This window comes from Oncorhynchus clarkii, chromosome 26 (genome assembly GCF_045791955.1).
Source record: "Oncorhynchus clarkii lewisi isolate Uvic-CL-2024 chromosome 26, UVic_Ocla_1.0, whole genome shotgun sequence".
Taxonomy (NCBI): Eukaryota; Metazoa; Chordata; class Actinopteri; order Salmoniformes; family Salmonidae; genus Oncorhynchus; species Oncorhynchus clarkii.
Window position 1 is genome coordinate 4,739,995 of NC_092172.1, and position 26,094 is coordinate 4,766,088.

The 26,094-nt window shown below is 40.9% G+C and overlaps 1 protein-coding gene across 1 annotated transcript; it reads left to right on the forward strand.

Moving 5' to 3' along the window:
• Positions 1 to 251: 251 nt before the first annotated feature.
• On the forward strand, positions 252 to 24,497 carry LOC139385028 (zinc transporter ZIP1-like). The gene is made up of 4 exons (XM_071130059.1): positions 252 to 680; positions 6,048 to 6,178; positions 7,268 to 7,582; positions 22,589 to 24,497. Exons 1-4 carry the CDS (start codon positions 566 to 568, stop codon positions 22,940 to 22,942), a joined length of 915 nt encoding a protein of 304 aa, XP_070986160.1. The 5' UTR covers positions 252 to 565; the 3' UTR covers positions 22,943 to 24,497.
• Positions 24,498 to 26,094: the final 1,597 nt, after the last annotated feature.

A 26,094-nucleotide genomic window follows, 5' to 3' on the forward strand; every position in this document is an offset into this window, starting at 1 on the left:
GCAGCAGCAGTACGTGCTCGACGAGCCAAACCCAATGAATATAGTTGGTCACGAATGTTTCATCTTGAACAGAACAGAACTCAATCAACATGTCTCAATCAAAATTGTACAGAAAAGAGTGGGAGTCTGTACCTGAACAAATGTCAAATCATATTTTTTGCCGAGATGGCCAGTCAATATGAGTAACGTTAGTGTATTCGACGTAATAACGCAGATTTACGTTATCACGCAATGACATCACAACGTTATTTAGCAACAAATCAACGTGCCTCAAGCAACTTAACCTGAACATTGTTGGCAACACTGGTCAGAAGACTAGTAGCGCAAAGTCCTCCAACAAATTGCAGGACAGTGTAAACATGTAGCTAACAGGCGCATAATTAGCTTATGAAATTGCCGATATAGCAGGGATATGACTTTTCGAATAGCATAGGTTTTTGTTTTTCAGTAGCGCAAACCTGTTCGTATGGCGTATTCATCTCATTGTTCGTTTATTTAAATCGCTATTTATCAGGATTATCCCAAAACAGTTAGTTTTGATTCTGTCCGGTAGTAACCAATCGAGATGGACTACTTGTTACAGGTGAAAATAGGTGCCCTCGTGGGTTTGTTGCTCCTGACGCTATTTTTCGGATTTATTCCTGCTCGGATGAAGTGGTTCAGAGAAACCAGTGGGACAGGTAAGTTTCAGTAGGTAACCTACAAATGTATAAAATTACTAGCTAGCTAGTCATGTTGTAACCCCGTATGCAATTGCTGTTTCCCACAACAAGCCTGGTGGCTCGTTGCGTCCTTTCCTTCATCGACCAAACCTAAACTATTGGGTTTCAACAATGTTTCCCGTCAACAAGATACATACATATCCTATATATCTATAAGAACAATACTTACGATTCGTGTTTGATGTGTACTGCGCTATCAAATAAGCCTTTTAAAACACGTTTTTATCCAGGGTGTCCCATTTTCCGCCTGTGTGGGCTGCCATGTAGTCCATTCTCGGTCACGTGAGTAATATACCACGTAACTCCCACTTTTACAGACGGGAATTGGAAACGTGTTTTTAACGCTTATTCGATAGCGAAGGAAGCGTTCAACCTGCCGCAAGTCCGTTAAAAGAACAAATTCTTTTTTACAATGACTGCCTACTGGGGAACAGTGAGTTAACTGCCTTGTTCATTGGCAGAACGGGGATTCGATCCAGCAACCTTTCGGTTACTAGTGGTCAGAGCGTTGGGCCAGTAACCGAAAGGTTGCTGGATCGAATCCCCATTCTGCCACTGAACTAGGCAGTTGCATGCAAGTGTTTGCCAAATCCAATCAGTGTTTGCTGTGGGCTTGTGTTTATCCTTGTTTCTTCCATTGGTTTATAACCGTCAAATGTCAATTTATCAAATAAAATCAAAGATTACAACAGGTGTAGACCCTAGAGTGAAATGCTTAATTGTATGCCCTTAACCAACAACGCAGTTTTAAGAAAAAATGTGTTCAAGTATTTACTAAATAAACTGAACCAAAAAAAGGAAATTGAAAAGTAACACATAATTAAAGAGCAACCCTAAAACAACAGCGATGTTATTAATTCATCATTTTTAGTAATCTACAAAATATGGAGCTTAGGCTCAGAGCTTTAAGGATTTTTTTTTTTTTATGTATTTATCCACTATGGATTAGTTTGATTGGTTAATCGTAGTACAAACCTAGCACATAAGTCTACTTTTGAAAGAGAATATCTAAAATATCTGTGTATAGCTTACCGTGAGTAGGAACCAAAGTAATAATTTTCCAATCGTGAACAGAAACGTTATTTTTTGTTCTTCTGTTCCAGTTTCCACCAGCAAAAAAAAGTTATGAACTGGTTCGATTTCTTTCTGTTCCATAAAAAAAAAAAATGTAAATGTATTTTTACATTTAGCTCAACAAATCAAATTTTGTTAAGCAGATGGTACGAGTGTAGCGAAATGCTTGTATGTGTTGCTCCAACAGTGCAATAATATCTAACAATACACACACAATCTAAAGGTAAAATAATGGAATTAAGGAATATATAAATACTAGGATGAGCAAAGTTGGAGTGGCATAGACTAAAATAGAGTAAAATAGAACGCAGTATATACATATGAGATGAGTAAAACAAAAATATGTAAACATTATAAAAGTGACTAGTGTTCCAGTATTAAAGTGGCCAGTGATTTAAAGTCTATGTATATGGGGCAGCAGCCTCTAAGGTGCAGGGTTACGTAACAGGGTGGAAGCTGCGTAGTAATGGCTATTTAAGTCTGATGGCCTTGAGAGTGGAAAAACGGCTTCTGTCTCTTGGTCCCAGCTATGATTTACCTGTACTGACCTCTCCTTCTGGCTGATAGCGGGGTGAACAGACGGTGGCTCGGGTGGTTGTTGTCCTTGATCGTTTTGGTCTTCCTGTGACATCGGGTGCTGTAGGTGTCCTGGAGGGCAGGTAGTTTGCCCCTGGTGATGTGTTGGGCAGACCGCACCACCCTCTGGAAAGCCCTGCGGTTGCGGCCGGTGCAGTTGCCGTACCAGGCGGTGATACAGCCCGACGGGATGCTCTGTTGTGCATCTGTAAAAGTTTGTGGGTCTTAGGGGCCTAGACCGATTTCTTCAGCCCCCTGAGGTTGAAGAGGCGCTGTTGTGCACTGTCTGTGTGGGTGGACCATTTCAGTTTGTCTGTGATGTGTACGCTGAAGAACTTGAGTTCCTTTTTACGAGCCCTTAACCCACAATGCAGAATTATAATTTTTATTTAAAAAATGGATGAAAATAAAAATAGTAACACAATAAAATAACAATGAGGCTATATACAAGGGTTTCCAGTACTGAGTCAATTAGTATATTTAGGAAACAACATTACTTATTATTAATAACCAACAATGCAATCATTTTTTTTAAGGGCTCATAAGTAAGCAAGGTCTACACCTGTTTTATTTGTTGCATGTGACAAACATTTAATTTAAATAAAAGTTTGGGAACTGGTTACAATGTTAAAGTAACAGTTCTGTTCCGGAACAGTATAGATCACTTTCATTATCAGTTCTGTTCCTCAAAAAATGTTATTTTACTGTTTTTGCTTCTGTTCCCTGAACCAGTTCCAACCCCTGTAGGTAACAATGGTGTTCTCTCTAAAAAATTATCTTATTTTGCTTGAGAAGTGTGCGATGTATTATTAACTGGGTGGTTCGAGCTCTGAATGCTGATTGGCTGACAGCCATGGTATATCAGACCGTATATTATGGGTATGACAAAACCACTTATTATCCCTGCTCTAATTACATTGGTAACCAGTTTATAATAGCAGTAAGGCACCTCTGGGGTTTGTGATATATGGCCAATATACCACGGCTAAGGGCTACGCGTTGTGTGGTGCCTAACAGTCTTTACCTCTGGTATGTTGGCCATATACCACACCCCCTTGGGATCTATTGCTTAATTATTCTATTTGCATAATTGATTTAGGCCTAGATTAGCGAATTTGCTTAATTGATTTCTTAGGGTGAGGAATCATCGAGTCTCCTCCAAGGAGACAGACTAGGGCAGTGGTATTCAAACTTTTTCAGCGGGGAACCCATTATTTTTTTTCTGCCAGGATTTCTCCCGACTTTACCCCACCCAAAAATCGGTAAATTTAGATTTACATCAATAAATAACCTTAAAAATCAAAAGAAACCAATAAATACATTTACAACATTTTTTTTCTTCTGGTCTTTCTCTATATTTGTATATTGTCCCATACAATAAATCTGTACTCCTAAAAATACAGTTACTGGTGACCCTACTGCAGTTCTCCAGGGCCGCTAGCTTTGAATACCACTGGACTAGAGTCACCTGACAGGGATAAAGCCCCTTGAGATGGCACATTCCAGTGAACAATCAACCCACGACCTTCAGCTGAAGCGAAACAAAAGCTGAGGTGTGTTCAGTTTGCTACGTTGCGGAAGGGTTTGTACTGAATGACACGTTTCTCCAAAACTTTCTTGAACAGACTTTGAAGTACGTTTGCTCCTGTTTGGTGGCTGTGGCTTGAAGCACTGAGTGGCGTATTTAAAGGGAAGTGGCCACGCTGACAGCATTCCCCAACCCATAACACAACCCCTCCCTGTTTTTCAACTGAGGTGCATTCAGTTCAGTTGAATGTTTGATACGTTGCAGAACAGTTTGTACTGAATGACATGTTTCCCCAAAACGTTCTTGTACAAACTTGGTAGGCGTGGCTTGAAGCAATGAGAGGTGTATTTAAAGGGCAGTGGCCATGCTGACAGCGTTCACAAACCAACCCCTCCCCATTTTTCAACTGGTCATTCAGTATAGCACCATTTCCGTTCAATTGAACATTCCAGAATGTTAAAAAAAAGACTGAATTCAGCCCTGTTTAGGGTCAGAGGTTAGTGCAAACCGTAACTTTTTGCGACGGAAACTAGTAATAATACATTTCATTTGTAGACAAAAATCAAACATTTTAACATTGAGCAACCATTTTAAAATATATATATATATATATATATTTTATTAAAAAGGCCTAAAAACAAATGTTTTGTTATTGTACAAGTTCAGTTAGGTCCCTCCCAGTTTCAGCTTATTTGCCTCAGTTTGGTTATTAGTGAATATACCCCTGCTTTTAACTTTCTCTTTAGGCCCAGCAGTCTCTATGTCCGGCTGTCAATATATATTATACACTATGACTCCGGGCATTACTAAAACAATGAAGGACCATAACATTTACTGTGATAAGAGACCGTTTACTGTGTGCATAAATTTGTATGGGCCAATACCATCCCTTCAGTCACATATTAAGACAGTTTTTGTTTTGCAATGGCTGATTTGCTGAGGAGTTGTTTTCACTTCTGTGTTTGTGCAATGGTGCTCAATACTTCAGGTCTCTGCATGATGGTTATCTCTGTTGCTTCTCCTTTTTCTTCCCCCTTTAAGTAGAGGGTGACATTAGGAGCTATCATGGCCGTTTTCATTACAGTGCTCCCAGAGTGTTTGATTGCACTTCTTGATAACTTCCAGTTTTATTTTTATTTTTTTATCAGTGGTATCTCCATAAAGTGTCTCTTTTCTGACAGGTTAACAGCTGATTTAGACCCATAAGTCAGATGAAATGATCAGTCATCAGATATTCACACATTATTCATATCACAGCTTATGTCACATTAACTGAAAGAAATCCATAGTTTCCTTGATTCACAACCTAAGTTAAACAGACAACTTCAGTTGACTTCAGGTAGCCATTAACCAATCTTTTGAACGAGTTAGGCAACTCCAGTGTCTACTTCCGTCTTATCTACCTTTGCTGCTGAAGTAGGGCCTTGTCAACAAAAAGGAGGAATGTAGAGATTTACAGGTCTTTAGCTAAGTCCAGCCAACCGTTTGCTAAAGGATGCAGTGATAAACTGTATCAACTGTAACCTGTAACAAAACAGAGGGCACTATGGTAGATGGCATCCAAAGGTTTAAGAGTAGTAGTTGCAGCTGCTCTTTGATAGAATGTCACCATAATCAAGAACAAATAAAAGGGTTAGGGTTAAAAAGGTTGACTGAATAATATGCTTCCTACTGTAGAAAAAGCCAACTTTTTTAAATCTTAGCTCCTTAACGAGCTGATCTGTTTTTTTTAAACGTCATATCCATATCAATCCAAATGCCTAAGTATTTCTATGCGGGAACACATTCGATTGGAGAACCATTTGTGTGAACATGTAGTTCATCTGAAAAATTGAGTTTGAATACTTTTAATTGATGAAGTTGTAAAAAATCCAGTCTATTTTAAATTCAGGCTGTAACACTTTTTTTGTGGGGGGGGGGGGGGAGTCAAGGGGTGTGAATACTTTCTGACGGCACTGTATATGGCTAGGGTCAGGCTTTTTCAAAATTATATATTTATTTTCTAACCCCACCATGTGACCTGAATAGGAAGAGCTCTGGGTTCATTAACAGATCACCTGATCAGGGCCCAAAGTTGTTCCTGGTCAGGGAAAACCCCAGGTTCTGTCTATGTTGAGCATTAAACAGTAGCGTTTTGTATCATGTAGAAACCCATCGGGTGGTCCTGAGTTTCATCAGCTGTTTTGCCGGAGGCGTCTTCCTGGCTGCCTGTCTATTGGACATCATCCCAGACTATCTGTCAGACATCAATGCTGAGCTGGCCGCAAGGAGTGTGGACGTAAGTGTCTTCTGTCTGTCAGCAACATCACAAAGAATCATTGATACCTGGCCACACTCCCATCCCCTTTGTAAAATGACAAAAGCTATATGACTATCCATGGCACAAACCAATGTATTAAATGTTATAATAGATATAAGTTATACTTTTGTTTTATTGTATCTGTAAAACAGTGTTCCCACATGGGGAAATGTGCAGAAATTATTATCATTAATCCACAGGTTCAATACCTGGTGACGTGTTAAGGACCACTTACTTATGTGATACACTACTGTTCAAAAGTTTGGGGTCACTTAGAAGGCCAGCATCCTGGAGTTGCCTCTTCACTGTTGATGTTGAGACTTGTGTTTTGCGGGTACTATTTAATGAAGCAGCCAGTTGAGGACTTGAGGCATCAGTTTCTCAAACTAGAGACACTAATGTACTTGTCGTCTTGCTCAGTTGTGCACCGGGGCCTCCCACTCCTTTCTATTCTGGTTAGAACCAGTTTGCGCTGTTCTGTGAAGGGAGTAGTACACAGCGATTCTTGGTAATTTCTCGCATGGAATAGCTTAATTTCTCAGAACAAGAAAAGACTTAGTTTCAGAAAAAAGTTATGTTTCCGGCCATTTTGAACCTGTAATCGAATTGACAAATGCTGATGCTCCAGATACTCAACTAGTCTAAAAAAAGGCCAGTTTTATTGCTTCTTTAATCAGAACAACATTTTTCAGCTGTGCTAACATAATTGCAAAAGTTTTTTAATGATCAATTGGCCTTTTTAAAATTCTAAACTTAGATTAACTAACACAACGTGCCATTGAACATAGGAGTGATGGTTGCTGATAATGGGCCTATGTAGATATTCCCAAAAAAAATCAGCCGTTTCCAGCAACAATAGTCATTTACAACATTATCAATGTCTAGACTGTATTTCTGATCAATATGATGTTATTTTAATGGACAAAAATGTGCTTTTCTTTCAAAAACAAGGATGTTTCTAAGTGACCCCTAACTTTTGAACTGTAGTGTGTGTATATATCCCTTATCCTTAGCGTTTATTTAAACAGAACTCCTACTTTTGGTTGTTTTCACCTCTTTCTCAAACAGACCAGCTTCCCCCTCCCAGAGTTCATTATGGCTGCAGGCTTCTTCACTGTGCTCATTATGGAGAGGATTGTTCTGAACTGCAGACAAGATGCCATGCAAGGGTCAGACCAGGAGGGAGCACCTCTGATGCGGGCCAAAGGGCACAGCCATGGGCAGGGGAAAGCCGCATCCACCAACCTGGAGGGTAGTGCCCACCACGTCCACATGGACCTCCAGGCCCACTCCTCCTTTCGCTCATTCATGCTCTTTTTCTCACTCTCCCTCCATTCTGTGTTTGAGGGCCTGGCCATCGGACTGCAGACCACAGACTCAAAGGTAGGTGCTGGAGAGCGAGCTCTACTTAAATTGCGCAATAGGTCGATTAGTTTTAACTTGCCCGGAGAACATATTAGACCATTCCGTTGGTCCTAAAAGGGAAATGTCTGCCCACCTGTGGCACTGGGTCAGCAGCTTAAACAAATGCACCCATGCATTGCAAATGCATGCCATTTCTTTCCAAGTGTATTTTCAAATGCATTCCAATAATATTCAACTACTTATTTTCTTCAAGTGAAAATACAATTTGTATTATTTATAATGAACAGAAATATAAACGCAACAATTTCAAAGATTTTACTGTTTTACAGGAAATCAGTCAATTTAAATATATTCATAAGGCCCTAATCTATGGATTTCACATGACTGGGTGTATGTATATCTCTGTTAGTCACAAGGTAGGAGCATGGATCAGAAAACCAGTCAGTATCTGGTGTGACCACCATTTACCTCATGTAGCGCGACATCTCCTTCGATTAGAGTTGATCCGGCTGTTTATTGTGGAATGTTGTCCCTCAATGGCTGTACGAAGTTTCTGGATAATGGTGGAAACTGGAGTATGCTGTCGTACATGTCGATCTCGAGCATCCAAAATATGCTCAATGGGTGACATGTCTGGTGAGTATGCAGGCCATGTAAGAACTGGGACATTTTCAGCTTCCAGGAATTGTGTACAGATCCTTGCAACATGGGGCCGTGGATTATCATGCTGAAACATGAAGTGATGGCGGCATATGAATGGCATGACAATGGGCCTCACGATCTCGTCACGGTTTGTATCTCTGTGCTTTCAAATTGCCATCGATAAAATGCAATTGTGTATATTGTCCGTAGCTTATGCCTGTCTATACCATAACCCCACCACCACCCTGGGACAGTCTGTTCACAACGTTGACATCAGCAAACTACTCACCCACACAACGCCATACGAGTAGTCTGCGGTTGTGAGGCAGGTTGGATGTACTGACACTCTGCTCTGGTGGACATTCCTGCAGTCAGCATGCCCATTGCACGCTCCCTCAACTTGATACATATGTGGTATTGTATTGTGACAAAACTGCACATTTTAGAGTGGCCTTCATTGTCCCCAGCACAAGGTGCACCTGTGTAATGATCATGCTGTTTTAATCAGCTTCTTGATATACCACACCTGGCAGGTTGATGGATTATCTTGAGAAAGGAGAAATGCTCACTAACAGGGATGTAAACAAATTTGAGAGAAATGCGTTTTTCTGGGATCTCACCTCATGAAACATAGGACCAACACTTCACATGTTGCATTTTTATATTTTTGTTCAGTGTATATCTAAGCGGTGAGTCTCTGTTGTGCAGCGCACATGAGGGGATGAAGTTACACTTGTATGCAATTCACTACTAAATGTTTGCCATCAAATCTTTTAGAATGACTTTCTGCCAGATGTCAAAGAGCTCTGGATAAGTTATGCCCTGTGCTTCCTACTAGCGCTTTTTCCCCCTTCTCTGTTGTTCACCCCTCTGCTCCGTGTACACATGCTGCTATTCCTTCAGAAAAGCCTGCATCAAAACTTTATTCATTTGCACAGTTTCTCTCGTTGGCTTGTAAATGTCCACACTCACTGAAAATGACATTCGGTAGCTACTACCTATGCTTGTATAACTTTGAGCTGGGTTTGTCTGTCTTTGCTATTCGTTAGATTAGTTTGAGATTTTGCTACAAGTTTGTGCAAATTTTGTTAGCGTTCTGGTAGTAGAGGCTAAATGGGCTTTTCTTGCATTAGCACCCCTTGTGGGCTATGCTGGTAATACTGTAAATCATGGGATGTGAGAAGTATGATATGAAAATCTAGATACCACTTAAGTGTAGTAGCTAATATCAGGGCAGGGTGACCGCTAAAGCATATTTATTACTTTTGTAGTCCAATAAAAAAAATGATTCTGAATACTCCCAAGTCCCAAATTTGGCAGACATGTTGCAAATTCTTGCTGACATTTCTAGCCACAAGTATAAACTAGCTAGCTGGGTAGGGCTCATTACGACGACTGACTGAACCAAATCCGTTTGTCCCCACTCAACTCTCAACTCATGTGTCATCAATTTTGGGCACCAGGCATGTCCTTATAGCCACAGATTATCTATTATATTAATCAGATGCTCAAGTGGCTGCTCTAACAATGATAATACATGTCTTCAAAGATGGAAGGCAGTTGGAGGAGGCAAGATCCGGTGGGACCATTCCAGTGATGATTTTAGCATGTAATTCTTGGTGGGCCAAAAAAAAAAAAAAAGTGAAATGCATGCCAGCAAAGCCACTACACAACACTAAATAATACATTAATTTCACTATAACGGTGACAAACGATGCCCACAAACTGTTATGGCCTATATAAAGCTCTCCCAACACCTTACCACTGCTAAACCTGGCTTTCAGCGGAGCCTTGTCTGGCAGCGAAACAGTTCATTCAACCTCATTTACTGCCTTTACTACAACAAAAAATGTTTTTTTTTAAAACAGCTAATATGGCAGACTTGCTTAAACAAATGTGGTTTCTACTGACAATTGAGATTTACATATTATGGCATAAGGGGTTGACAAGCGGTTGAGGGGCAATCCATAATTTCGATTAAGACATTAATGAGTAAGCGACGACTGACGTAGTCAATATAACTTTATTCAGCACCTTTGAAATGTACAGCGACAGAATTCAGAACATGGGCCGTTCTTAGTGTACACCCTGTACCAGTCAGAACCATAGGATAAATAAATGGGGCATATAAACAGACAAAAGCTTTTACAATATTAAATGATTACATTTCTCTAAAACAGGTTATAGGCTATTTGTGCACCACCAAGTTAGAACAGGTGAAAGCATTAAACAGTAGCAGGTGAAAATAGACCAAATTATTAGGGTGAGGCACATTGAACGTTGTTTGGGTCTTTGCGTGTCAAAAACGATACACGTCATATAACACTATTTGACACGTTAAGCCTTTAATTTGTCAAATAACACAATTCTATTATAGAATGTTGTGTGTGCTGAATTTGCACATGCAAGCCAAGCACCACAACTAACGTTGTGTTTACAATACTGCGTTGGTGAAAATAGACAATTATTTGGCTACTAGCATCTTACTACACAACATGCTTACTATTACTTTCTTAGCTACTGTATACGTTTCTCCCTTGCATATTACATAATTTAAGCAGCAGCATACAATACATTTTTGGACTCACCTTGTGAAGGAGGCGCAGCGGTCCTTTGTGGGCAAATGTCATCAAACTTTGTCATCAAAGTCTGGTAATCTCTGGATTTATGGTGGGAACTCTGAGGAAAAAAACACAGCCACTCCATTGAATAGCAGGCTAACGTTAGTGGTTTCTTTGCAACGCCTGCAGTTAGCCAGAGATTCCTTCCAAACGACTCATTGTTGAATTTGTGATTTCCAACTTGTTGTGTAATCTTTATGTGCAATGGCCAATGGGCACCGATACGTTTTCTCTTCATATGACAAGGATTTTCCAGTAGATTGTCGACTTGATAACTGATAATTGCTAGCTAAAGTAAGATGTTGACATGATTAGTCCAATCAAAACTACTGTAGAAAGAATTACATCAAATCACATGTCTCTGGCCTTGAGCCTTCTTGGATGGGCACTTCTAATATAACTCTATGGCAGAACCCAAGGGGCTACCATTTTTGAGCTCTAGTCTTAGAATTGGGGATGACATACTGTCCCATGACTGACAGAAAACTGAGCCAATCAGGTGCATCACTCTATTTTCTGCTGGCTCTATTTTCTGCTGGTCACCACCACAGAAAGCACTGAGCTAGGCTGGGACACCTGCGTTTTGGTGCTGCCTTACTCAAGAAAGCAAAAAATAGACCATGTGGCTTTATTAACTCAATGCCTTTTTTTTTTTTTTACATTGTTTACAAACTGCTATGTGACACACATTAATGCCAAAATAACAAGCCCCCACCCCCCAAAAAATTTATTTTGATAATTGTGTTTTTTTACCTAAGTGTGGTGCTCAAAACAGGTGGGCCTCTGCCCTAGAATTGCAGGAAATTAGCTTTAAAATGGCCGAATTCTCTCTCAGCCTCATGTCATACGGTGAACAAAAGCATAAGATTAGGTATAAAAACAGCAAAAGCAGCTGCTTTTTTTGGGTTCCAAACTAGAGGTCGACCGACTATGATTTTTCAACGCCGATACCGATTTATTGGAGGACCAAAAAAAAGCAGATGCAGATTTTTTTATTATTTGTATAAATGACAATTACAACAATACTAATTTCTAACTTAATACATCAATAAAATAAATTTAGCCTGAAATGAAATGCAAAACAAAGTGTTGGAGAAGAAAGTAAAAGTGCAATATGTGCCATGTAAAAAAAGCTAACGTTTAAGTTCCTTGCTCAGAACATGAGAACATATGAAAGCTGGTGGTTCCTTTTAACAGGAGTCTTCAATATTCCCAGGTAAGAAATTGTAGGAATTATAGGACAATTTCTCTCTCCACAATTTTGTATTTCATATACCTTTGACTATTGGATGTTCTTATAGGCACTTTAGTATTGCCAGTGTAACAGTATAGCTTACGTCACTCTCCTCGCCCCTACCTGGGCTCGAACCAGCAACACATTGACAACAGCCACCCTCGAAGCAGCGTTACCCATCGCTCCACAAAAGCCACGGCCCTTGCAGAGCAAGGGGAACAACCACTCCAAGTCTCAGAGCGAGTGACGTTTTGAAACGCTATTAGTGCGCACCCCGCTAACTAGCTAGCCATTTCACATTGGTTACACCAGCCTAATCTCGGGAGTTGATAGGCTTGAAGTCATAAACAGCTCAATGCTTGAAGCACAGCGACGAGCTGCTGGCAAAACGCACTAAAGTGCTGTTTGAATGAATGCTTACGAGCCTGCTGGTGCCTATCATCGCTCAGTCAGACTGCTCTATCAAGTCATAGAATTAATTATAACAGAACACACATACGAGCCTTCGGTCATTTAATATGGTCGAATCCGGAAACTATCATCTCGAAAACAAGATGTTTATTTTTTCAGTGAAATACGGAACCGTTCCGTATTTTATCTAATGGGTGGCATCCATAAGTCTAAATATTCCTGTTACATTGCACAACCTTAAATGTTATGTCATAATTATGTAACATTCTGGCAAATTAGGTGGCCCAAACTGTTGCATATACACTGACTGGTTTAAAAATGTATACTTCTGTGTATTGATTTTAAGAAAGGCATTGATGTTTATGGTTAGATACAGTCGGGCAACGATTGTGCTTTTTTCGTAAATGCGCTTTTGTTAAATCTTCCCCCGTTTGGCGAAGTTGGCTGTCTTTGTTAGGAAGAAATAGTCTTCAAAGAGTTCGCAACGAGCCAGGTTAGCAGGCAATATTAACTAAATATGCAGGTTTAAAAAAATATATACTTGTGTATTGATTTTAAGAAAGGCATTGTTTATGGTTAGGTACACATTGGAGCAAGGACAGTCCTTTTTCGCGAATACGCACCGCATCGATTATATGCAAAACAGGACACGCTAGAAAAACTAGTAATATCATCAACCATGTGTAGTTAACTAGTGATTATGATTGTTTTTTTATAAGATAAGTTTAATGCTAGTTAGCAACTTACCTTGGCTTCTTACTGCATTCGCTTAACAGGCAGTCTCCTCGTGGAGTGCAATGTAATCAGGTGGTTAGAGCGTTGGACTAGTTAACTGTAAGGTTGCAAGATTGAATCTCCGAGCTGACAAGGTAAAAATCTGTCTTCTGCCCCTGAACAAGGCAGTTAGCCCACCGTTCCTAGGCCGTCATACAAAATAAGAATGTGTTCTTAACTGACTTGCCTAGTTAAATAAAGGTGTTTTAAAAAATCGGCCAAATCGGTGTCCAAAAATACCGATTTCCGATTGTTATGAAAACTTGAAATCGGCCCTAATTAATCTGCCATTCCGATTAATCTGTCGACCTCTAGTCCAAACCCATTTAGATATGGAGAGGCACACAATTGTCTAAGTTCCCACAGTTGACAGTGCATGTCAGAGCAAAAACCAAGCCATGAGGTCGACGGAATTGTCTGTAGAGATCTGAGACAGGATTGTGTCAAGGCACAGATCTGGGGAGGGGTATCAAAAAATGTCTGCAGTATTGAAGGTCCCCAAGTACACAATTGCCTCCATCATCCTTAAATGGAAGATGTTTGGAACCACCAAGACTCTTTCTAGTGCTGGCCACCCAGCCAATTTGAGCAGTCGGGGAGCAGGGCCTTGGTCAGGGAGGTGACCAACAGCCCGATGGTCACTCTGACAGAGCGCTAGAGTTCCTCTGTGGAGTTGGGAGAGCCTTCCAGAAGGACAACCATCTCTGCAGCACTCCACCAATCAGGCCTTTTATGGTAGTGGCCAGACGGAAGCCAATCCTCAGTAAAAGGCGCATGACAGCCCGCTTGGAGTTTGCCAAAAGGCGACTAAAGACTCAGACCATGAGAAACAAGATTCTCTGGTCTGATGAAACCAAGATTGAACTCTTTGGCCTGAATGCCAAGCATCACGTCTGGAGGAAACCTGGCACTGTCCCTACGGTGAAGCATAGTGGTGGCAGCGTCATGCTATGGGGTTTTTCAGCGGCAGGGACTGGGAGACTAGTCAGGATCAGCAGCACTCCCCATCCAACCTGACAGAGCTTGAGAGGATCTGAAGAGAAGAATGGCACACCTTTTATTTGGAGTGTTTCTCCCAATCATGTAGCATCATACCCAAGAATACTCACTGCTGTAATCGCTGCCAAAGGTGCTTCAACAAAGTACTGAGTAAAGGGTCTGAATACTTTATTTAAATAGATTAGCAACATTTTCAAATTTTGTTTTTGCTTTGTCATTATGGGGTATTGTGTGTAGCTTGAGGGGGGAAAAAAAGAATAATCAATTTTAGAATAAGGCTGTAATAAGTAAAGGGGTCTGAATACTTTCCCGAAGGCAGTGTATATAAAGCGATCTGTGCATTTGGATAAATACACCCATTTCACTTTTTCATGTCGTAAAACAAATGACTACTGCTGCACATGCTGCCACTGTTTCCAACAGATTACATTGGACTATTTAGAACGAGCAGCCTGCTCACGAACGGACGAGTGCACCATAGAGAACACAACAAGCATGCAGCTGCAATAAGTGAAAATACATTATCTAACGACCGGTAGTTTCTTTTGAAGATATACAAATGTATCTGTGCATTTGAACAACTGCATAAATACACCTATATCATGCTTTGAAGTCCGTAGGGCAATTCAGACAGCTGACAGAGGATTTTTGTAATGAATGTTTATTTTAATTGACTGTTCTGTATATTGTCTATGTATGTTGATCTATACTTGACTGTTTTTGTATTGTGCAGGGCTCATTTGTAAAAGAGACTAGTCTCAATATGACTTCCCTGTTGAAATAAAGGTAAATAATATTAAGAACTAGAGATGCCTAATGTCACAAAGCATGATACACTAGCCAGATAACTGTCATTCTGAACACTTCATATTTACAAGTTATTCAGATATAGGTTTATACAGACTTTAGGATGTTAACCCCTAAAGTGATTTTAGATCGTTAAAGGTTTATTCAAATATGTCCAAAAAAAATGGGAATATTGTCAAAAACAATAATCCAACCCCCATGTCTACAATTTTGAAACCCCAATTTACTCTGAGAATTTAGCATGTTTGGAGTGAATGGAATATCAAGTGGTCACTCGTCAATAGAACTCTGTGGCACTGCTCCGCGGCAGAACGGAGCAAACTTCGGACGTCAACTGACAAACTAGCTAGAGGCTGCAGGTTCGTGAGTGAAATCCGCTAAAGACAACGAAATAGGGACTAAATATATATTTTTGTCCATTTTAAAATGACATCAAATTGATCAGAAACACAGTGTAGACAATGTTGTAAATGACTATTTTAGCTGGAAACGGCTTTATTTTTATTGAATATCTACATTGGCGTACAGAGGCCCATTATCAGCAACCATCACTCTTGTGTTCAATGGCATGTGTTAGCTAATCCAAGTTTATCATAAAAGGCTAATTGATCATTAGAAAACCCTTTTTGCAATTATTAGCACAGCTGAAAACTGTTGTTCTGATTAAAGAAGCGATAAACTTGGCATTCTTTAGACTAGTTGAATATCTGGAGCATCAGCATTTGTGGGTTCGATTTACAGGCTCAAAATGGCCAGAAACAAAACTTTCTTCTGAAACTCATCAGTCTCTTGTTCTGAGAAATTAAGCTATTCCATGCGAGAAATTGCTGAGAAACTCTCATTATGCAGGTTGCTGCCATATGATTGGCTTCACATTTGTCTCCAGTGATTTTTATCTAAAAAAATATATTTACAATTCCCAAACGACTTACTTATTTACTTAGAATTTATCAAAAGCTCTTATCAAGTTGTACATAGAAATAACAATTCTCAATCTGGGGAAAAAAAATTCAGTACATGTTTCTAACTCGTGCTTTTCATGTGATGTGCTCTTGGACTTTTTCTTCACATGGTTCTCCTTTTCACTGTATTGTCCTTTGTTGCTATTCAGGGAAGTCTCTTTCCATCACAAAGGCATAGTGAAAGTGTTTTCTGTGCTTAGGAGGAAGCCCTAGGAAAACTCTTTCCAATCACACGTGGTGTCAGGAGGTTTAGAGTAGAGAAGGTGAGACCCATGCATGATTTCCATGCACTTTCTCTCACATCCTTAGTATAAAATCACTCACACCATGCACCAAGTCAGCGGATTCTAATGACAAGGTCCTGAGTTATTTTACCAAACTCAGCAAAAAAAAAACACCCTCACTGTCAACTGCGTTTTATTTTCAGCAAACGTAACGTGTAAATATTTGTATGAACGTAAGATTCAACAACTCAGACAAACTGAACAAGTTCCACAGACGTGACTAACATAAATTGAATAATGGCGCAGGAAGAAATGGTCACGAATATCCTACCAGCGGGACATCAGAAACTGTAATATCCTATGTTTCACGGAATCGTGGCTGAATGACGACATGGATATTCAGCTAGCGCGACATACGCTGCACCGGCAGGATAGAACAGCACACTCCGAGGGGGGGCGGGCTGTGCATATTTGTAAACAGCTAGTGCACGAAATCTAAGGAAAGTCTCTAGATTTTGCTTGCCTGAAGTAGAGTATATTGTGATAAATTGCAGGCCACACTACTTGCCTAGAGTTCTCAGCTATACTTTTCGTGGCTGTTTATTTACCGCCACAAACAGATGCTGGCACTAAGACCGCACTCAGTCAGCTGTATAAGGAAATAAGCAAACCGTAAACTTCTCACCCAAAGGCGGCGCTGCTAGTGGACAGACTTTAATGCAGGGAAACTGAAATCAGTTCTACCAAATCTCTATCAACATGTTAAATGTGCAACCAGAGGGAAAACAATTCTAGATCACCTGTACTCTACACGCAGACTCGTACAAAGCTCTCCCTCCCCTCCATTTGGTAACTCCGACCACATCTCTATCCTCTTTATTCCTGCTTACAAGCAAAAGTTAAAGCAGGAAGCACCAGTGACTCGGTCTATAAAAAAGTGGTCAGATGAAGCAGATGCTAAACTACAGGACTGTTTTGCTATCACAGACGAACATATTCCGGGATTCTTTAGATGACATTGAGGAATACACCACATCAGTCACTGGCCACTTTAAACAATGCTACTTAATATGATGTTTACACACCCTACATTATTCATCTCATATGTCTACGTATATTATGTACTCTATCATCTACTGCAGGGGTGTCAAAGTCAAATGGACGGAGGGCCAAATAAAAAAATCAGCTACAAGACGAGGGCCGGACTGTTCGAATGTTCATTGAAAAATTTTTAAATGACGCATATAGTCTAGTGAACCTAATTGAACCTACTGAAAACCTAACAAATATATTACAATATGATCAGATAAATAAAGCAATATTTTCTTATGGCTCTGTCAGTAATCTTTAATTTTCAACAGACACAAAAGACAAATTTCCTTTATATAAATATCCCCATAACATGAACATTAAATGAAAGAAACCGGTATTCAAGGCACCATCAGTAGACTATATTTTCTATTTTAGCAAAAGTGGGCTAAATTTACTTCAAAGAAAAAACAATAATAGCAATTTTCTATCATCCACTCAACTGAAATATTTTTAAAATATAATTGGATTGAAATACAAAAAAATAAAGTGCAAAAATCTATTAATCAAAAACAACACTTTGTTTAAGGAGAAGTAACATGCAGTGAAAACAAATATTAAACTTGAACTGAGTAAAAACTCTAAATATGTGATTGCACAGTAATGTTCACTTGTTTGAGGTTGAGGGTGATACTTGGTGGTGTCCCATCTTTTCCACAAGTTCATCAATGTTCGGGGTAAGGCTCTGAGCTGAAGAAATCCTCAGAATTGAGTGGAGGTGTTCAGCAGTAAGTCGACTTCTGTGTGATGTTTTGTTCAGGTTCATCAAAGAAAACAGTTGTTCACACAGGTATGTGCTGCCAAACATAGACAACGTTTGAGCAGCCTGGATGCGCAGCTGGGGCATTGTGCCGGGGAGGAAACGGGCGAACTCCGCAGCACCCACTGCCGCATATTTTGCCCTCAGTGCATCATTGCATTGGAGGTCAATCAACTCCATTTGGAGGTTTGGTGGTGAGCTTTCCACGTCAACAGCAAATGGGTTACCGAGCAGTTCCAACCTGCTTTTTTGTGCTTCAAAGTCAGCAAATCGGCGTCGAAAGTCAGCGGCAAGCATACCTATTTTATCAGCCAACTGTGTGCTCGGGAACGCACTGGTAGAGAGCTTCTCTTTCATGGTCTGGCAGCTGGGAAAGTGGCTCAAATTTTCTTTCCGCATCTGCGTCTCCCACAGAGTCAGTTTGGTTTTAAATGCCTTCACTGTACTGTACATATCAGAGATGACACGATCCCGACCCTGCAGCTGCAAGTTTATTGCATTCAGATGACTCGTAATGTCACACAGAAAAGCCATTTCACACAGAAACATTTCGTCTCGGAGTTGTGTTGTGTCTTTCCCTTTGCTGTCCAAGAACAGACAAATCTCCTCACGAAGCTCGAAACATCTTTGAAGCACCTTTCCCTGGCTTAGCCATCGCACCTCTGTGTGATAAGGCAAATCACCATGCTCCGTTTCTAACTCCGTCAGAAATGCCTTGAACTGGCGGTGATTCAAACCTTTGGCTCTGATAAAGTTAACTGTGCGCGTGATGATGCTCATTACATGCTCCATTTTCAAGGCTTTACCGCACAACGCTTCCTGGTGTATGATACAATGATAAGCTGTCAGCTCACCTGTCGCGTTTTCCTCTTGCATCTTTTCCCGTATCTTCGCCACCAGTCCGCTCCTGTGTCCACACATCGCAGGTGCTCCGTCGGTTGTCAAACCCACGAGTTTTTCCCAAGGCAGCTCCATCTCATTTACACATCTTGACACCTCTTCATACAAATCATGCCCCGTAGTTGTGCCATGCATAGGACGTAAAGCCAAAAACTCCTCTGTCACGCTTAGGTTGGAGTCCACTCCGCGGATGAAAATTGACAACTGGGCAATGTCAGAAATGTCGGTGCTCTCATCCACAGCCAAGGAATATGCAATAAAATCTTTTCCCTTTTTCACAAGCTGCTCTTTTAGATTGATGGACAACTGGTCTACTCTCTCGGCAATGGTGTTTCTGCTCAGACTCACATTTAAAAAGAGTTGCCTTTTTTCTGGGCAAACTTCGTCACAAACTTTAATCATGCAGTTTTTGATGAAATCCCCCTCCGTAAATGGCCGGGCTGATTTAGCGATCTCTTCTGCCAAAATAAAACTGGCCTTGACAGCAGCCTGGCCTTGTGATTTGGCTTTTTTGAACAGAGCCTGTCGAGATTTGAGGCCTCGTTTTAATTCCTCTGCCTTTTGTAGCCTTTGTTCCATGTCCATATTCTTGTTTTTGTCCGCGTGTTTCGTTTCATAATGTCGTCTCAGATTATACTCTTTCAGTACCGCCACACTTTCTCCACACAGAAGACACACAGGTTTTCCAGCTACCTTCGTGAACATATACTCCGACTCCCACCTTGTTTGAAACCCCCGGTTCTCAGTATCCACCTTCCGTTTTGCCATTTTTGATGGGTATCTGAAAGTTAATTTTACTGTGATGCTGACGACTGCTGTGCCAATAAATATTGAAATGAAGCAGCCTACTGCTCGGTGCGTCACCTTTGCATTGTGGGAAATGTAGTATTGGTGCGTGTAAAAGATCTGCGGGCTGCCGGCTTGCTGCGGGCCGGTTCTAATAATAAATCAAGATCATCCCAGGGGCCGTAAAAAACCTTCTTGCGGGCCGGATGTGGCCCGCGGGCCTTGACTCTGACATATGTGATCTACTGCATCTTTATGTAATACATGTATCACTAGCCACTTTAAACTATGCCACTTTTGTTTACATACTCATCTCATATGTATATACTGTACTCGATACCATCTACTGCATCTTGCCTATGCCGTTCTGTACCATCACTCATTCACATATCTTTATGTACATATTCTTTATCCCTTTACACTTGTGTATAAGGTAGTAGTTTTGGAATTGTTAGGTTAGATTACTCGTTGGTTATTACTGCATTGTCGGAACTAGAAGCACAAGCATTTCGCTACACTCGCATTAACATCTGCTAACCATGTGACAAATACAATTTGATTTGATTTGGCTTTATCAATAAGTGCATTGAGGATGTCGTCCCAACAGTGATTGTACGTACATACCAGAAGCCATGGAGTACAGGCAACATTCGCACTGAGCTAAAGGGTAGAGCTGCCACTTTCAAGGTGTGGGACTCTAAACCGGAAGCTTACAAGAAATCCAGCTATGCCCTGCGTCGAACCATCAAACAGGCAAAGCGTCAATACAGGGCTAAGATTGAATCATACTACACCAGCTCTGACGCTCGTCAGATGTGGCAGGGTTTGCAAACTATTAGATGACAAAGGGAAGAATAGCCGCGAGCTGCCCAGTAACACGAGCCTACCAGACGAGCTAAATCACTTCTATGCTCGCTTCGAGGAAAGCAACACTGAGGCATGCATGAGAGAATCAGCTGTTCCGGACGACTGTGATTGCTCTCTGTAGCCAACGTGAGTAAGACCTTTTAAACAGGTCAACACACAAGGCTACGGGGCCAGACGGATTACCAGGACGTGGCAGGTGTCTTCACTGACATTTTCAACATGTCCCTGATTGAGTCTAATACCAACATGTTTCAAGCAGACCACCATAGTCCTTGTGCCCAAGAACACAAAGGCAACCTGCCTAAATGACTACAGACCCGTAGCACTCGCGTCCGTAGCCATGAAGTGCTTTGAAAGGCTGGTAATGGCTCACATCAACGCCATTATCCCAGAAACCCTAGACCCACTCCAATTTGCATACCGCCCAAACAGATCCACAGATGCAATTTCTGCACTCCACACTGCCCTTTCCCACCTGGACAAAAGGAACACCTATGTGAGAAGGCTATTCATTGACTACAGCTCAGCGTTCAACACCATAGTACACTCAAAGCTCATCACTAAGCTAACGAACCTGGGACTAAACACCTCCCTTCGCAACTGGATCCTGAACTTCCTGACGGGCCGCCCCCAGGTGGTGAAGGTAGGCAGCAACACATCTGCCACGCTGATCCTCAACACTGGAGCTCCCCAGGGGTGCGTGCACAGTCCCCTCCTGTACTCCCTGTTCACCCACGACTGCATGGCCAGGAAAGACTCCAACACCATTAAGTTTGCAGACGACACAACAGCTGTCTGTCCTGTCTCCCTGTATCGCTGTCTTAGGTGTCTCACAGTACAGACATTGCAATTTATTGCCCTGGCCACATCTTCAGTCCTCATGCCTCCTTGCAGCATGCCTAAGGCATGTTCACGCAGATGAGCAAGGACCCTGGGCATCTTTCTTTTGGTGTTTTTCAGTGTCCGTAAAAGGCCTCTTTAGTGTCCTACGTTTTCATAACTGTGACCTTAATTGCCTACTGTCGGTGTCTTAACGACCGTTCCACAGGTGCATGTTCATTAATTGTTTATGGGTCATTGAACAAGCATGAGAAATAGTGTTTAACCCTTTACAATGAAGATCTGTGTAGTTAATTCGTAAAAATCCAAATATCTTTGGAAGACAGGGTCCTGAAAAGGGGACATTTCTTTTTTTTGCTGAGTTTATAAATCAATACACTATAAAGGCATGCAAGTTGCTGACACATTGATTCATGTGTGGTAGAAAGAAGAGAAGGAAAGACAAGTTACTTTAACTGTTAAAGGGAAATTACATTCAAATCAAGTTGTCACGTTTTCAGATCTCAAACAGGATGTTGACTCGTCATGACAGACGATGTCATCGGTTGTCTAGATCCAGCTATAGCCTCAACCTCAAATGGAAAAGAGCATAGGATTTTATTTTCAATTTATTTAGGATTGTGGACTATAGCAAGGTCGTATTCATTAGACACCGTAGCAAAACTATTTTGCAATGTTGTGGAAACTAAACATAGTGAAAGCAAAAACAAGTGTTTCTTGGACAAATTCAGGTAGGTCCCTCCTTGTTTTGGCCCGTTTGTTTCGTAGTGAATACTACCCTGGATCTACAAAACAGATGGCCTGGGATGTGAACTTAATTTCATATTAGACTACTTTTCAAGTCTGAACATCTGACCATTTTATTAACTTTGGAATTTGTCCTTTTTTAAACTACTTTCTTTGGTTGATCAAAGACTAATCTGGCTTGAAGTGATTATTTAAGCTAACCTGTTTTTAGACTTCAAATAATTCTAAATGACAGATGTGTAATTTATACAGCTTGTGTTGATATTTATACAGCTTTCTTCATCTTACTGCAATGATAAAAAGGAAGTAGGAGAAGAATTTCAACTTAATTTTAATCTAGTTTTCTCTCCATCCTATCCAGGTATTAGAGATCTGCATTGCCATTGTGGTCCACAAGAGCATCATCGTGTTCAGCCTATCGGTGAAGCTGGTGCAAAGCGCAGTCCCGCCCATGTGGGTTGCGGCCTACGTGGGCGTCTTCGCTATGATGTCTCCGCTGGGCATCGCAGTGGGCATTGGGGTTATCGAGGCCCAGCTGGCGGCAGGCGTTCTGATCCAGGCCATCCTGGAGGGGCTGGCGGCCGGGACCTTTATTTACATCACTTTCATGGAGATCCTGCCTCACGAGCTGAACTCCCCGGAGAACCAGCTGCTCAAGGTGTTCTTCATTCTGCTCGGCTTCAGCGTCATGGCGGGCCTCACCTTCCTGGGTTGAGAGCATGTCACCCACTGGGGCAACTGACCTAGCAGGAATATGGGGGTGGCTCATATGATTCATGGGACTTGATGTTGTGTACTAAGGTCGCCATGAGGGGAGGTGTCTCAGGGAGACGGCCAACATAAAAAAAAATATGTCCTTTTCTGCAGGGTGTGTGCAGGGGAGATTACTGTGCCCATGTCTGGCTGCACCAGTGTGCCACTTTTATTTGAGGGTCATAGCTGTTCTTACTCAGTATTTTTGTTTTTAAGGTTGTGATACTTGTTGTTTTTTATACTGCTTTTAGCATATATTTTAATTTCACAGCCAAGGATGGTAAGACAGTCTTTCATTTAAGAACTTTTAATGATTTCAAATAGATTATATTTAGTTAGGTTCTACGTCTTAATTTGATTTGTTTTAGCACTGGGAAAATAAGTACACGGTGGCAATATTGGTTGTTTTTATTCTGTGGCATACATACCAGTGGTTCTTATTATATTCTTTAACAATCGCTGTTTGTAATCTTTTTCACATAACTGAGGATCACTGAAAAAAAGAGCTGTTCAAACGGACATGATTGCCTGGTCTCTTTAGCAAATGACAGGTGTGGCAAGGAGTGGAATGTTAGCTAAAAAGATGGGTACCCAGACTAACATCTCTTAATAGTCAAATTAATCTGTTTTACAGGTTAAAATGTCAATTGCATCATGTTTACACTTTTGGATGTGAGCACTATTTTGCAGCCTCCAGTTTAAATTTAAGTATTAAATGTTTTATCGCTGTTGTGGAACAAATTGTTTTCACCTTGAACTATACTATGCCTTACAAATGACTAAAGCTGTTTTTATTGTCAAACAGAGGATGGGTGCAATGAAATGTGTTTTACAGGGTCAGCCATAGTAGTACGGTGCTGCTGGAGCAAATTAGGATTAAGTGCCTTGCTCAAGGGCACATCGGCAGATGTTTCACCTTGTTGGCTAATATGCAAAGACAAAACATTGTGACCATGTTACAGTATTTATTTTTAAGACATTGCATGGAACCTCACAATATTGTCTGTGAAATCAACAGATGTGTTAAATGTACCAAAGTATATCAATGATAAATGTCTACAATGTATTATTTTACATGAGATACTTGAGTGATTGGTAGGGAGAGACACTTGTCCTTCAGTGTTAAAACACCATCTTGGCATGTGTCGTTTTTACCTCATCACTTTTTGCGTGGAGGCGTCATTCCTTTCGAAATCGGCATGATGCAATCGAGAGTGTATTGTCAGTGCCACATCACGGAGCAAAAATCCGATCACTTTTTAGAAACCATAATATTTAAAGAGAGATTATGAAGTTATTTTAGAGAGGTTAAGAAGTTCAACTAAAGCGAATGTTTTCCTCACTCTGTTCCTCATTGTGTTGATAGTTTCCATATCCCAGCCATGAGTCATGTTTCTGTTGTGTTAACAAGGCTTCAAGTTTATAACACTCACAAGTGACCCTCAGCTTCCTCTTATTCCTCCAATCTCCTCTGACACTATTGCAGTAAAATAATGATTAAACAAGTTGACCTATGATTTTGTTTAAAGTGTGTCTATTGCATATGCTTTTGGTACATGCACGCTCATCATGATTACTAAGAGAAGCATGGGGTTTTATTTTTAGTAGGTGGGCAGGCTGGAGGAATTGAGATTCAGTGATCGTCAGCCTGTGATTTGTGTCCTGAAATAACTGGATGGTCTGACTGCGTTTACACAGGCAGCCCAATTCTAATATTTTGCCCAATTATAGGCAAAAGATCTGAATTCGTCTGTAAACGCAGCCTAAGTGTCCCCAAACCTATGTAGTTATGTCGGTAGGTATAGTGTGGCACCTTAATTGGGGAGAACGGGCTTGTGGTAATGGCTGGAGCGAAATTAGTGAAATGGTATCCAAACACGTGGTTTTCATGTGTTTGATGCCATTCCATTTGCTCCATTCCAGCAGCCTCCTGTGCATTCGAATCAAAGCAGTTTGTGGGATGAACAATTTCAAACAAAGGTAACATTTTGTTAATAGTAATAAAATGGTTATCTTGGGTAATGAGGTTTAGATTGCGTGCATAGACTATTTTAAATATGTAATTAGACATCACAAACAGGTGTACGTTAAGCACTATATATTTTTAACTAGGCAGTTAAGATCAAATTCTTATTTACAGTGACGGCCTCAGAACGGTGCCTTGTTCAGGGGCAGAACAACAGATTTTTACCTTGTCAGCGCGGGGAATCGATCTAGCAACCCAACGCTCCAACCACTAGGCTACCTGCCGCCCCAAACGGCAGGTAGCCTAGTGTAACTGTAGTTACATTAGACCTGCCTGTCTGTGCCTGTTACTACAATGTTTACTGATTTGATTTATTCTGTATAGTGTAATTTCTAGTGGAGCATTAGCCATAATTTCAATGAGTTGATTAAAAGTCTATGGTTTATTACTGAGCCATTTGTGCCACTAGGTGGGAGTATTGGTTACAGATTTCATGTCCACACTGCATCTCCAGCTGTTGGCTGTTTACTTGTACCGCAGAGATCCTGGGCGTCACCATGCCAAGCCTACTCATCTCTAGACATGCCATGACCATGACATTGTCATTTGCTTTCTTCTTAACTGTCTTTGAACTTTTGGTGTTAACATGGCATCTGTGACAGTTCCCTGCTCCTTAAAGTTTCCAAATTCTGTATGGCTCTGAGTTGTTTTTCTTCTGATTAATGTAATTCTTATTTCATGTCTGAACTTGACCTCAACCCTTTCCCCCCTGTACATCTCATATGTCATTGACAGGCCATCATCAATGTTTTAGGAAGATGTTCATGGGCTGTTTTAACTGAAAGCATTGTATTCACTAAACCTCAACTAACTCTTGTAATGAATGATGTGTAAATTGAGGTGACTAAACTGCTTGGAGTAACCCTATATTGTAAACTGTTATGGTCAAAACATGTTGATACAACAGCAGCTAAGATGGGGAGAGGTCTGTCCATAATAAAGCGCTATTCTGCCTTAACAGCACAAACAACAAGACAGGTCCTACAGACCCTAATTTTATCGCATCTGAACGCGTGGTAAGGTGCCACAAAGAGGGACTTAAAAAATTACAATTGGCTCAACAGGGCAGCAAGGCTGGCCCTTAAATG